The sequence below is a fragment of the Podarcis cretensis genome (genome assembly GCF_951804945.1).
Source record: "Podarcis cretensis genome assembly, chromosome: 13".
NCBI classification, from domain to species: domain Eukaryota; kingdom Metazoa; phylum Chordata; class Lepidosauria; order Squamata; family Lacertidae; genus Podarcis; species Podarcis cretensis.
This window is the reverse complement of record NC_137182.1, coordinates 54,028,899-54,043,453: the sequence shown is the minus strand read 5'-3', so window position 1 is coordinate 54,043,453 and position 14,555 is coordinate 54,028,899. Positions and strand designations below refer to the sequence as shown.

General features: G+C 46.6%; 1 protein-coding gene across 18 annotated transcripts in view; it reads right to left on the bottom strand.

The window, feature by feature from the left end:
* Window positions 1–1,984: 1,984 nt before the first annotated feature.
* The window catches only part of DLG4 (discs large MAGUK scaffold protein 4), a gene marked incomplete at its 5' end in the record, with an annotated part of 145,924 nt that continues 133,353 nt past the window's right edge, over window positions 1,985–14,555 (bottom strand). For all 18 annotated transcript variants that reach the window (XM_079951796.1, XM_079951800.1, XM_079951802.1 and 15 more), the window contains 7 exons: window positions 1,985–4,579; window positions 6,544–6,635; window positions 9,289–9,398; window positions 10,042–10,214; window positions 10,358–10,459; window positions 10,664–10,711; window positions 11,490–11,517. In XM_079951796.1, coding sequence (XP_079807922.1) covers window positions 4,473–4,579; window positions 6,544–6,635; window positions 9,289–9,398; window positions 10,042–10,214; window positions 10,358–10,459; window positions 10,664–10,711; window positions 11,490–11,517 — 660 coding nt within the window. In that variant the 3' untranslated portion in view covers window positions 1,985–4,472. The remainder of the gene's footprint in view (window positions 4,580–6,543; window positions 6,636–9,288; window positions 9,399–10,041; window positions 10,215–10,357; window positions 10,460–10,663; window positions 10,712–11,489; window positions 11,518–14,555) is intronic.

Sequence of the window (14,555 nt, the reverse complement as noted above, 5' to 3'; positions counted from 1 at the left end):
GAACCATTTTGATTCCTAAACTGAGCAAATGTTTCTCTGCATGGTCAAAGTGGAAAAGCCTCCCCATTGTCTCTTCCTTCACAAATCCTGTCTTAATCTGTGTTTGAATAAGGGTGTGAGCCTTACAAAAGACTGGCCAGGCTCCCCAAGAAATCCAATCAAGTAACCTGCCAGACAGGAAATAAACAAAGCGACAGGAGAAAACAACATGCAAATGTTCTGTTTTAGATCGCCTTATCTGAGGGGTGGTCTTAGGTTACACCCCTTCTGTGATGAATGCATAATGTTTCTGGGGGTGGTCTTGATCTACAGCATGGGAATTTCAAAAGTCTTTATAAGCCCTTGCACAGCAATTTTCTGGGTCCTCCTCCTCTCCTGCGTGTGAGGGGAGCACCCTGTTGCAACAGATCAATAAAGATCAAGCTTACTAGCTGCTTTGCTTCTCAATATTCTCTGGTTGGCCTCTGTTATTTTCTCCTACCAATAGGGAACCTATGTAAGGACTCTATATGGGCTCTTGGATACCCCATAAGGGAAAAGGGCATATTTTTATTTACAACAACAGACTCTAGGGTTGTGCGCTCATCTCACTCTATAGGCCGGGAGCCAGCGCTGTCCGCAGACACTTCCGGGTCACGTGGCCAGCATGACAAGCTGCATCTGGCGAGCCAGCGCAGCACACGGAACGCCGTTTACCTTCCCGCTGGTAAGCGGTCCCTATTTATCTACTTGCACCCAGAGGTGCTTTCGAACTGCTAGGTTGGCAGGCGCTGGGACCGAACGACGGGAGCGCACCCGGCCGCAGGGATTCGAACCGCTGACCGTGCGATCGGCAAGTCCTAGGCACTGAGGTTTTACCCACAGCGCCACCCGCGTCCCTGCAGCTTGCAAAAATATGGTGTAAATTAAACCCACCCTCACACAGGCCCATGTAATTGAGGGAGGTACAGCTCCCCTGGAACAGCCTGCTATTCTGCATGCTGCAGTTGGTGTGGCCACCTAGTGGCAGCCATGCAAACTGCAGCACGTGATGACACCTTACAGTCTTATGTATATAGCAGGCACGTCCAATAGCTAGATTGTGATGTACCGGTAGATGTCTGTGGTAGATTACTGGCTACCCCAGTTTGGCTCCCCTAAATAAAGCTCAAAACTTTTGCCATGACCCCCCCCCCAAATGGGGTTTAAAAAGGTAAAGGGACCCTGGACCATTAGGTCCAGTCATGGCCGACTCTGGGGTTGCGGCGCTCATCTCGCTTTATTGGCCGAGGAAGCCGGCGTACAGCTTCCGGGTCATGTGGCCAGCAGGACTAAGCCGCTTCTGGCGAACCACAGCAGCGCACGGAAATGCCGTTTACCTTCCTGCTGGAGCAGTACCTCTTTATCTACTTGCACTTTGATGTGCTTTCGAACTGCTAGGTTGGCAGGAGCAGGGACCGAACAATGGGAGCTCACCCCGTCACGGGGATTCGAACTGCCGGCCTTCCAATCGGCAAGCCCTAGGCTCTGTGATTTAGACCACAGCGCCACCCGTTTCCTCCCTAAAAAATGCTCAACCACTTTGACCTGAACCTCCAAAAAGGGAGTAGATAACTGCCAGTCTTTAACTCTGTGAGTAGATCGCAGTCCCTTGGGAGTTGGCCACCCCTGGTATTTAGGAAGAAAACAGAAGTGATTCTGAAGTTAACACAACTATTCCTCCTCTTCCCCGCCTGAAGCAAACCACACAGCCACACAAGTGCATGGGTTTTTCATTGGTTTTTAATTATTCGTTGCCGAAGGCGATAATATTTCTATGCAAAATACTCTTATATCTCCCCACCCACCCGCCCACCCCAAACAAACTTCACGTGGCCCCCCGGCAAGAAACAACCTCCAATTACATCCTGTTTTGTTTTTTAAATAATGCCCCAGGGGAGGGAGAAGAAACCTTTGCATCCGACCAACCCCTTCCATGCCAACACACTGGTGTTTTTTTTGGGGGGGAGGGGTTGGCACCAGGAACCCCATTCCCTTGGGAGGAAAGCCCTTAACAAATCAGTGTGACGGGAGGCACCCATTGTGTTCAGAGAGCGTTACTGGGAGGGGAAGGGGGGCGAGGAGAAGAGACGCACAGTGTCCGATCCCTTCTGGGCCCTCTTAGAAAACCCAGGGAGTTCAGGAGTCTGGGCATGCCCTGCTGGAAATGGCACACTTTTAGAAGGGCCTGAAGAGGGGGCGCAGATGGCCAGATCAAACTGTTTAAATCAGGATCAGAGGCCACATCTGCCAGCCGCCATCTTGCCATGGATGGGCAGTTTCCCCAGAGTAAACTCCCCCCCCCCCAGCTTTACCCTACTGGCCTGTGGGTGAATTGGCATATTTAGTCGTGTGAGCTGGGGCGACTTTGGGGGAGGGGGGGCAAACACAGCCCTGGAGTGCCCCACCCCCCTCCAAGCACATTGGTATCCTTGTGCTCTGTACCTCCATTCCAGCTGCATCTTTCCTTTTGTTTTCTGTAGATTATCCTTGTTTTTGCCTCAATTCAGCGGTTGTTTAAAAAAAGACATTTGCGCTCCTTGGGCGGGGTGGGGGGGTGGTAGCCAGCCTTTGGACCAGGTCCAACATATGCTTTTCAGGCATAATTAAAATGTCAGATTCAACCCCTGTCATTTTAAAAATTATTTCTATGAACGGTCAGGGTGAGGCTTGCTTTTGAAGGGTGGGGCAGGGGAGAACCTGGTTCGAGCGGAAGTTTAGTTCAAGTGTTTGGAGCAGAATCTGTGTTGCTTAACTTCGCAGCAGCTACAGAAATAAACTTCTCCACTGACACACCAGCAGCTCTTCCTTCCTAGAGTACAAGTTTGACCCAGCACCTTCCTCCTACCCCCGACAGGCTAAATTTTGGAGAGTTTTGTGTCTTGCCGGGGGCCAGCAGTGGCTGGAGCAGTGGGGTTGGGGGCTAAATATCTCCAACTCCCCCAACCCCCAAGTCCAAACTCTGTTTTTTTCTTTATATACAAAAAATAATAATTAATCCATTAGATTTGGAAATTAAAATCTTCAAAGTGAACTTAAAACAGCCCTCCGAAATATATCTCCCACCCACTAAAACTGTTCTCCTCTGTGTATTTTTTTTTTCATACATCACGCACAGCCGCACCAAAATACTTGATATGACCCCAAAAAATAGTCACAGGACATCAAAAAAACTCTATTTCCCTTTTTTCCCCCCAACCTTTCTCTTCTTTTTTTCTCTCTCTCCTCTCCCTCCCCCAGAAAGAAAAATATAGATTGCTGGATTAGCAAAAATGGTTCCATGATTATTGTTATTATTATTTTTTGTTATCCTTTTTCTGCTAAATTTTGAAGCCACAAAAGTAAACTTCATGCACTGAAGAGGAAAAAAACAAAACAAAATGAAATAGAAAGAGAAAATCAAAAAGAGAGAAAAAGTCAACTGAAAATAATATATATCTATCTATATATAGATATATAGATATAGATATATTATATCCCAAAGTCATCGTCATCATCAGGCCATTCCTGCAAGCGAGGATTATCTTGGATTCATCAGTCCTGGGTCTGTGCTTGTTTCAATCGTAGAATATTATTCAGCCAAAACAAAAGAGGGAAGGAACGGAAAAAGGTATCTTGTTTCCTTCCAAGGGGAAAATAGTCAGGTTTTTTATTTTTTTAAACAGCAGAAAACTTAGACTGGTGAATTTGTTTTGATTCTTTTAACGAGTGTGCAGTGTTGCAGCTCCTTCCAAAATTAAAAAACCCTCCGGAATCCCCATCCCTCTTCTCTGCCCTAATGATCAAACCACAACCAGGGAACTTTAAAACTCCTCAGCAACAATGCCTTCTTTTCTTCTGAATCACTGGGGGAAAAGGGGTGGAAGTCCTGGAAAATAAACTCATCAAAAGTGGCTTCCATTTGCAGAAAGTTTTTCTTAAAAAATATCTCTCTCTTCTCTCCCACAAGTAAGTTTGTTTCAGTCTTTCTCTCTTCGAGTTCAGAGTCTGCGTGTGTCTCCCCTCCACCTTGCTGCTTGTAAAACGAAACAGACCAGAATCTAAGAACCCCCCCATTCTTCCCCTGTGCCACCACCTGCCCCCCCAAATGACAGCATGCATGCGCTAGCGCTGTTGGGGATGGAAGAAAGCCCCACATTTGCTGCAGAAATTAAAATGGGAGCGGTTTTGAATCAGGATTAGGGGTGGGGGAGCCGGATCACGCAAGAAGAAGAAAAGAAAAAAGAAAGGAAAAAGGAAAACAAAAATTGAGAATATTAAAGAGTCAACGGAAGAAACGAAAGAAGCCTGTCCCAAGACATCCCCACCCATCCCCAAAATATTAACCAAACAGCTAAGTTCAGTGGCAAGAGACAAGAGTCGGTCCCCCTCTCCAGAGAGGACAGCTCTGTCGCAGATTCGGTGGTGGTTGGTTTTGCCATCCCTTCCGGGAAATATCAGTTCACATTAAGCTCCTAAAGTCTCTCGCGAGCCGGGATCCAAATGTACGGGCCGGAGAGCTCCTCGATGATTCTTTTGATCTTGTGGTAGATCTCTTCGAAGCTGTCTCCTTCTACGATGGCTGGGGGTAAAGAGGGAGAAGAGTGTCAAAGAGAGAGAGAGTCTGGGGTTGCTTTTAGAACCCGAGAGATCAGTTAGTAAGAACATTGAGAAGAGGCTGGCTGCTGAACCAGGCCAGGGGCTCATTCCGGGATCTAAGAGCCCTGCTGGATCAGGCCAATGGCACATCGAGTCCAGCATTCTGTTCTTACTGTGGCCAAGCAAATGCCTCAGTAATAATAATAATAATAATAATAATAATAATAATAATAATAATATAATTTATTATTTATACCCCGCCCATCTGGCTGAGTTTCCCCAGCCACTCTGGGCAGCTCCCAATCAAATGTTAAAAACAGTACAGAATTAAATATTAAAAACTTCCCTAAACAGGGCTGCCTTCAGATGTCTTTTAAAGATAGGATAGCTGCTTATTTCCTTGACATCTGAAGGGAGGGCGTTCCACAGGGCGGGCGCCACTACCGAGAAGGCCCTCTGCCTGGTTCCCTGTAACCTCACTTCTTGCAGGGAGGGAACCGCCAGAAGGCCCTCGGAGCTGGACCGCCGTGTCCTGGCAGAACTATGGGGGTGGATATGCTCCTTCAGATATACTGAACCGAGGCCGTTTAGGGCTTTAAAGGTCAGCAGCAACACTATGAATTGTGCTTAGAAACGTACTGGGAGCCAATGGGAAGACAGGAGGCAGAACCTGAGCAAAACACCACTCTCTCCTCTCCTGTGGCTCTCAGCAGCTGATATTCAGCACCTGGCAAGAGAAGAGTCCCAGAATGCCTGTTGTAGCAGATACATCCAGGGCTGTGCAGAGCTGGTCAGAGGCCCACCATATGGTAAATGTAGGCCAAAGGGTCCCCCTTTGCCTCTACCAGGGGACTTGGATTAGGCCTCATGCCAATTGGCCCCACCATCTCTCCTCTGGCCTGGATACATCAAGAGTCTTGTGGCACCTTAAAGACTAACAAAACTGTTGTGGCATAAGCTTTCGTGGGCTACAGTCCACTTCGTCGGATGTAGGCCCATCCTTGAAGCTCACACTGTGGCCTTGGTTAAACTTGGACAAACTTGGATTATGCAAGTCAAGCCCACCTGCATGAATTGTATGCCCACAATTCCTACAGTGGGGAGGAATTAGATAGCTGCTGAAGCTCCTTCCAATAGGAGGAAATCATAGGTACACTGGAGGATGAGGCCGCTAAAAGGTAAAGGTAAAGGACCCCTCACAGTTAAGTCCAGTCGAGAACGACTCTGGGGTTGCGGCGCTCATCTCGCTTTACTGGCCGAGGGAGCCGGTGTTTGTCCGCAGACAGTTCTTCCGGGTCATGTGGCCAGCATGACTAAGCCGCTTCTGGCAAACCAGAGCAGTGCACGGAAAAGCCATTTACCTACTTGCACTTTGAGGTGCTTTCGAACTGCTAGGTTGGCAGGAGCAGGGACCGAGCAACGGGAGCTCACCCCGTCGTGGGGATTCGAACTGCCGACCTTCTGATCGGCAAGCCCTAGGCTCTGAGGTTTAGACCACAGCGGCCGCTACTGGTTACTAATCACAATGGCTATGCACGCTGGCAATCACAGGTAAGGAGGGTGCTGTTGTGCTCAGGTCCTGCTTGTGGTTTTCCCATGGTTGGCCACTTTTGAGAACGGAGTGCTGGACTAAATGGTTCCCCTTTGAGCTGTTCCAGCTGCAGGGTTCTTCCCATGTTCTGATGCGCCCAGTGACTGGCAGCAGTGGCACTCCAGGCAGTGGACATTCCCAACTCTTACCTGGAGTCACTGTCAGGGATTAAATCTGGGACTTTCTGCACACAAGGTTAGATGCTTTCACCAATGAGCTACCCTTCTCTGAAAACCCCAAAAGCAGCCTGAGGCTCCCCTCCACAACCACACACCCCCGCCGCCGACTTAAGCCTTCTGTGAATTGTGCCCAGAGCTGATGGTTCGGAAAGCAAGAGGGGGCAGGAGGTGACCTACCCGAGAAGCACTCTGTAAATTCCTGCTCCAGTTTTGTAGCTCTGTCGAAGGCTTTCCGCGCCTGCTCCTCCGTTATCCGCTTGTTAATTTCTCTGGAGAAGAAGGAAGGGGGGAAAGGAGGACACAATGATTACGAAGATTGTGCAACCCCAAAGCTGTCTCTTCCACCTGCCTGTATTCTGCTGGGTTTCCCCCCTGTGCTTTGGGTGTGCACATAGTGTGTTTGTGTGTGTGTGTGTGTGTGTGTGTGTGTGTGTGTACACACCTGCTTCTGCTATTTGGGAAACCAACTTGGGACAGCCTGGTTCCCACCCTGTGGCCAACCAGATGCTTCTGTAAATCTCACTAAATAGGACATGAAGGGAAAAACCCTCTCTAGTGGCTGCTCCCCAGCAACTGGTGTTGACAGGATATATCTGGAGGTGCTCTTTAGACATCACAACGGCTATCCCTTGCCTGCTTCCATTAATGCATCCAATCCGGCCTTTCCCAAGGTGGTGCCCTCCAGCAGTTTGGGACTACAACTCCCATCAGCCCCAGCCAGCTGCTGCCTAGACTGACCAGCAGCAGTGGCTCTCCAGGGTTTCAAGCAGGGACTCTCTCTTGGCCCTACTTGGAAATGCTGTCGGGGATTTGATCTTCCGCATCCAAAAAGCAAAGGCTCCATCACTGAGCCTTTCCTTTTGAATGAGCATTCATTCTGATTTGTTTGCAGGGAGGTTGTTTCGAAGCACCCACCACATCCCCTATAGAAAAACGGCTATATGTTTTTTTGGAGGGAGGGAGGGTGGGGTAGAGGAGAGCAGGTTTGTTGCACAAGACCTTGCCAATAATTGTGCAACCTGAATTTGCTGGTCTGTGATTGAATGCCACCCGAAAATAGTGACAGCATGGGAGTACCCTTTGTTGCCTTCTCTTTTTAAAACAAAGACTTAAAAGCCCCTGAACAATTTTGTCTTTCTTCAACAGCGCGGAGGAGATTGTCTTGCTAGGTGCTGCTAAGAAATGCTAAGGATTAATCTTGTTTATTTATAGCATTTATATCCCACTTTTCCTCTAAGGAGCTCAATGTGGTATACATGGTTTCCCCTCTCCTACTCATTTAATCTCCACAACAACCCTGTGAGGCAGGGAAACACCAAGAGGCAGTGGCTGAGCCAGGGTCACCCAGCGAGCTTCATGGTTAAGCAGCATATACTGTATTTTCTGGCGTATAAGACTACTTTTTAACCCAGGAAAATCTTCTCAAAAGTTGGGGGTCGTCTTATACGCCGGCTACAGCAGCAGCTCCTGCAGCAACTCCCTACCAAAGGATAAAACGACAGCAAATTAAATCAGAGGACACCAAGCTCTCTAGATGAAGCAGAAATACGCTTGAAAATTGGCCCCAGAAGCCCCTGGCCATTGGGAAGTGGAGCGGATTTCCGAGCTGGACTGGAGATTGGTTTTTTAATTTTTATTTGGTGTGCGTTGGAAGAGGGGTAGTCTTATATGGCGAGTATATCCCAAACTCTATATTTTAACTGGAAAAGTTGGGGGGTCGTCTTATACGTCCAGTCGTCTTATACGCCGGAAAATACAGTAAATGCCTTAAGTAAATAAATGGTGAATGATAAATGAAAGCTTTGGCTGATCTCAGGCCACATCCCACCCCCTTGCACAATCCAACCTTTGTGCAACATCTTACACCCTCCTGGCAAAGATGGCAACAGAGGGCTCATCCACCACTTCTGCTTGTCACGCCGCTCTTCCCTGGGAAAACCTGCTTCTTACCATTGAGTTGGAACAAAACTCTATTGGGTTTTCCACAGATTAATGTTGCCTCTGATTCAGTGGTCAAGAGTGGGGTATCCTTGGTGAAAGCAGCGGGGCAAATGGAAAACTGCTCAGAGTATCCGTACCCAGGAAGCACAGGGCAAGCAGAAAACCTCTCAGCCCCCCTGTGCTTCCTAGGTGTGGGACAAGTGATGTGTGAACACCCTCCTGGCTTGAGAGCAGTACATGTGAAAAGGATCTAGGAGTCTTGGTTGACCACAAACTTGACATGAGCCAACAGTGTGACGCGGCAGCTAAAAAAGCCAATGCAGTTCTGGGCTGCATCAATAGGAGTATAGCATCTAGATCAAGGGAAGTAATAGTGCCACTGTATTCTGCTCTGGTCAGACCTCACCTGGAGTACTGTGTCCAGTTCTGGGCACCACAGTTCAAGAAGGACATGGACAAACTGGAACGTGTCCAGAGGAGGGCAACCAAAATGGTCAAAGGCCTGGAAACGATGCCTTATGAGGAACGGCTAAGGGAGCTGGGCATGTTTAGCCTGGAGAAGAGGAGGTTAAGGGGTGATATGATAGCCATGTTCAAATATATAAAAGGATGTCACATGGAGGAGGGAGAAAGGTTGTTTTCTGCTGCTCCAGAGAAGCGGACACGGAGCAATGGTTCCAAACTACAAGAAAGAAGATTCCACCTAAACATTAGGAAGAACTTCCTGACAGTAAGAGCTGTTTGACAGTGGAATTTGCTGCCCAGGAGTGTGGTGGAGTCTCCTTCTTTGGAGGTCTTTAAGCAGAGGCTTGACAACCATATGTCAGGAGTGCTCTGATGGTGTTTCCTGCTTGGCAGGGGGTTGGACTCGATGGCCCTTGTGGTCTCTTCCAACTCTATGATTCTATGATTCTATGATTCTATGATTCCTGCCCCTGCCCCCTATTCCACAGCCCCTGTCCACCCCGGGGGGCCACTCACAGAACATTCTCGAGGGAGCGTGGCCGGATAAAAACGGCGATGGGGTGAAGTTGAGCTGCCTGCAGCCTCCGCACGGCATTGGCCGAAACGTCCAAAATGCAGTGCTTGCCCTGGGCGGGGAGAGAGAAATGTGGTCAAGAGGTTTCAACACCAAATTGTATTCCATTTCTGCCCCCTACTGGTCACGCAAAGCCACAGCTATCCCATGGCCTCCCCAGTCGCTTCCGCCTGCCAAAAATGTCCACTCCACTGGCAGGCCAATCGCCTATTCTGTCCCCCCCCTCCCAGCCGCCCAAACACAATTGAGGGGATATATACAGCATATTGTGGATGTCAACCTTCAGGGATCCTCTGCTACCCGCCCCCGCTATAACAACCAGCCCCCAGACACCTAGTCAAACAGGGGAAGGGGATAATTTGAGTCTGGTGCGTTAGCACTGAGCAAGACCCTGGCTGCGTGCTGCTGGAGAGCGTCTAAATATCAATGGACTCTTGAGTTTTGGTAACCTCTCCCTGCTTGCTTTTTCCAAACCTTTCTGTTAGGGGGAAGTTGCCTACTCAGTCAGTGGTCTACCTAGTTCAATATTGCCTATGCTGAGTTGCTTTCCTCAGTATCAGCTAGGAGTCTCTCACAGTCCCTGCTGGGGACTGAACTTTGGACATTCTGCATGCAATGCAGGTGCTCTACCACAGAATGATTTCTCAGAAACTCTGGCATTTGTGTGATTCTTTGACTCTCCACTTCCTGCCTACCTGCTCAGCCACCTCGCGCACTGACTGGACGCTCGTCCCGTACAGGTGGCTGTTGTACTGGCCGGCCTCGATGAACTTGTGGCTCTGAATGTCCTTCTCCATCTTCTCCCGTGAGGCAACAAAATGGTAGTCCCTTCCATCCACTTCGTACTCCCGTTTCGGCCGAGTGGTGTCTGCAGAAGCGGGAGTGGGGAGTCTCCGTCAAGCACAGGGGAGCAAGAGTAGCCCAAGCCAAGGCTTCCTCCTCAAGCAGAAATCCTTCCCCCCCCCCATTAATTTTATCTTGGGGCAGGGATAGGGACCCCGTCAGACTCACGTGGGACACAGGAGCCAAATTTGTCAGGGAACTCCGAGAGGAGGTCATCGTTGACTCGGTCCTTAGTGGGGCCCAGGATAATGATGGGTCGAGCGTAGTGAACTAGGGGTGGAAAAACCCAAAGAAATGGGAAATGGGCTGTGCTGGTGGAGAACACAACTCAAAAAAGGGAAATTGAAACCATCAGTTGATTACAACCAACCACAAAGCAATGGGTGCGCTTCTGAGCCTTCCTCATTGTACAAACAACAACATCTATAATAACGTAATTCAGGGCTGAGGAAGGGAAGGGGTTAGGGTTCTCACCTTCCATTTGTACAACGGTTTCATAGCTCAAGACAGCATCTTCTCGACCTGGAAGGGAAACAAGAAGGCTGTTAAGTACGACCTGTTCAACCCAAGTCCCAGAACAATTGCTCCTTAACAGGGAAAACAGCAAACTACAAAGGGCCTTCCCCAAACTGGTGCCCTCCAAATGTTTGGGGTTCAATTCTCAGCAGACCCCAGCCAGCACAGCCAAATGACGCTGGGGGCTGATAGGAATTGTAGGCCAAAACCCATCTGGAGGGTGTCAGGTTTGGGAAGGCTGCTCTAGAGCAACAGGGAACTAGGGGCAAGTTTAGAGGCAGTGTGGTGTAGAGTGTCACTTTAAGACCTAGGAGAACCATGGTTGAAATCCCCTCGGCCAGGAAGCTGGCTGGGTGGCTTTGGGCCACTCACTGTCTCTCAGTCAAATCTACCTCACAGGGTTGTTGTCAGAATCATATGGGAAAGGGGGAAGACCTGCACATGCCACTTCAAGTTCCTTGGAGGAAAGGCCCTGATATATAAAAGTAGAAATAAATAAAATGGTGTGGAGAGAGAAGGAAGAAAGGAAAGGGGGGGGGGAAAGCTCCCACTCTTGTGGATTTCAAAGCATGGAAATATTTCTCAAAGGACAGGTTGGGCAGGGGGGAGAGTGAAGAGGAAACTCTGGAGCATCTTTCCTCAACCTGGTGCCCTACAGCTGTTTTGGACTACAATTCCCATCAGTCCCCGGTCAGATGATGGTACTAGGGGCCAATGGAAGTAGTAGGACAAAACATCCAAAGGAGCCAAGTTGGGGATGGGCACCCAAGAAACAGACACCCACCTTGAGAGCCTGATCCCGGCACCCGATCCTGGAAGGAGAAGAAAGAAAGAAAGAAAGAAAGAAAGAAAGAAAGAAAGAAAGAAAGAAAGGAAGGAAGGAAGGAAGGAAGGAAGGAAGGAAGGAAGAAGAGGCAGAAGGAAGAACCAATTAGTCTTGGAATTTCTGTCAGTATAGGGGGCACCAGCAGAAGCACCCCCACCCCTGTGTTTAAATGCAAGAGTTACCAAACAGGGAGATGGGGTGGGGCTCTTATCTCAGCCCCCAGAGGGATGCCAGGAAATTTTAGGGTCAGAATAGACACTACAAAAGTAGCTCACGTTTAACTTGGATGATTATCAGAGAGGCTGAAGGAAGTCTAAAAGTGAAAAATTTGTTAAAGCTGAAATGTGACGTGACATGTATTTTTATGATGAAAATTAATAAAAAATTATTTATATATAAAAAAACAAAAGTAGCTCACGTTGACTCTGGGGACCATCCCCAGGATGAACAGGAGTGGAAAAGCAAGGCCCTTGTAACTTAGACGAAATAAACAAATGGCATTTGTAAGCTGCCCTGGGAGACTTTTGGGGGCTGCGAAGCAGGAGGATAATGAAACAACTATTTCATTTCCATAATTCATGCAAGTGCTGAATCTCCATTTTTGTTATGTAACACACAAACACAGGAACCCCACAATGGAGCTCAAGGTTATCTGAAGAAACTGGCAGCAGATTCAGGACAAAGAAAAAGAAACACGTCCCTCACACTGTGCCTTAACTTGCTTATGGGATCCGCTCCTAAAAGAGACATCCACGGCCCCCAAATTGGACAGCTTGAAAACTGGATTATTATTATTATTATTTTTATATAATTTTTATTAAAGATTTTTTAAATACAACAAACAAAATAAAACATACAGAAATGTCATGTGTCATAACATATTTTCTGATCCTCCTTGGACTTCCTCACATCTCCCGCTCCTACGTTCCAAATTTATAAAAATTAAACCAGCAATTTCTCACCTTATCCCCACCTTAAAATCCCTTTTTACAATGTTATATCTTAAATTTTAGGTATGTTTATTTCCTCTTCAGTGCATTAAAATTAACCCAATAATTATCTAAAAATTTAGTTTTTTCATAAATTTAACTTATCTTCATAATTCACTTCATTTGTTTCCATGGTGCCCAATTGTTTATGATCAAACATCCTGCTTAACATTCATACAATTTACAATACTTTTGCAAATAAATCTTAAATTTTCTCCAATCTTCTTCCACCGTCTCCTCTCCCAGGTCTCGGATTCTGCCCGTCATCTCGGCCAGTTCCATATAGTCCATCAGTTGCATCTGCCATTCTTCCAGTGTGGGTAGATCTTGAGTTTTCCAATGCTTGGCAACGAGTATCCTTGCTGCTGTTGTTGCATACATAAAAAATGTTCGATCCTTCTTTAGTACCCCTTGGCCAACAATACGCAAAAGGAAGGCCTCTAGTTTCTTAAGGAAGGTATACTTAAATACCTTTTTCAGCTCATTATATATCATTTCCCAGAAAGCCTTCACTTTAGGGCAAGTCCACCAAAGGTGAAAGAACGTTCCTTCATTTTCCTTACATTTCCAACACTTATTATCAGACAAGTGGTATATTTTTGCAAGTTTGACTGGGGTCATGTACCATCTGTATATCATTTTCATTACATTTTCTTTCAAAGCATTACATGCAGTGAAATTCAGCCCAGTAGTCCACAATTTTACCCAGTCCTCAAACATAATATTGTACCCGATATCCTGTGCCCACTTTATCATAGCCGATTTAACCATTTCATCTTGTGTGTTCCATTTTAACAGCAAGTTATACATTCTTGAAAGTACCTTAGTCTTAGGCTCTAACAGTTCCGTTTCTAACTTCGATTTTTCCACCTGGAATCCTAGCTTTTTATCAAGTTTAAAAACTTCTTTAATCTGAGCATAATGTAACCAATCTCGCACTTTGTCTTTCATTTTCTCCTGACTCTGCAATTTCCAGTTGTCTCCATCTTTTTCTAATATTTCCCAATATTTCGGCCATTTGGCCTCCATATTGAGTCTTTTTCGGGCCTTAGCTTCCAATGGTGAAAGCCACCTTGGAGTTTTGTTTTCCAATAAGTCTTTGTATTTTGTCCAGACATTAAACAATGCTTTTCTGACGATATGGTTCTTGAAATTCCTATTAATCTTAACCTTGTCATACCATAAATATGCATGCCAACCAAACGCATTATCAAAACCTTCCAAATCCAATACATCAGTATTCTCAAGAAGCAGCCAATCTTTTAACCAGCAGAAAGCTGCTGATTCATAATACAGCCTTAAGTCTGGCAGGGCAAAGCCCCCTCTTTCTTTCGCATCAGTTAATATCTTAAACTTAATTCTGGGCTTTTTGCCCTGCCAGACAAATTTGGAAATATCTCTCTGCCACTTCCGGAAACACTCTGTTTTGTCCACAATCTGCAATGTTTGAAATAAAAACAGCATTTTTGGCAATACATTCATCTTTACAGCAGCAATTCGGCCTAACAAGGAAAGTTTCAATCTTGTCCAAGTTTCTAAGTCTCTCTTAATTTCAACCCAACATTTCTCATAATTATCTTTAAATAGACTCAGATTTTTTGCTGTTATGTTCACCCCTAGGTATTTTACTTTTTTGACCACATTTAACTCTGTCTCTTTCTGAAACCGTTCTGACTCTGTAACTGTCAAAACACCTTAGTTTTCTGCTTGTTTAATTTGAATCCCGCTACCCGACCAAACTCTTGAATCAATTGTAGTACTTTTTTCGTACTAGATTCTGGCTCCTGTAGAGTCAAAACTAGGTCATCTGCAAACGCTTTAAGTTTATATTGTTTCTCTCCGACCTCAATCCCTTTAACCAACCGGTCCCCTCTAATCATGTTCAAGAGCACCTCCAGGACCGAAATAAATAACAATGGGGAAATAGGGCAGCCTTGTCGTGTTCCTTTTTCAATTTTGAACTCTTCTGTAATCACATTGTTTACTATCAGTTTAGCCTTTTGTTCTGAATAAATTACATCTATCCCATTTCCAA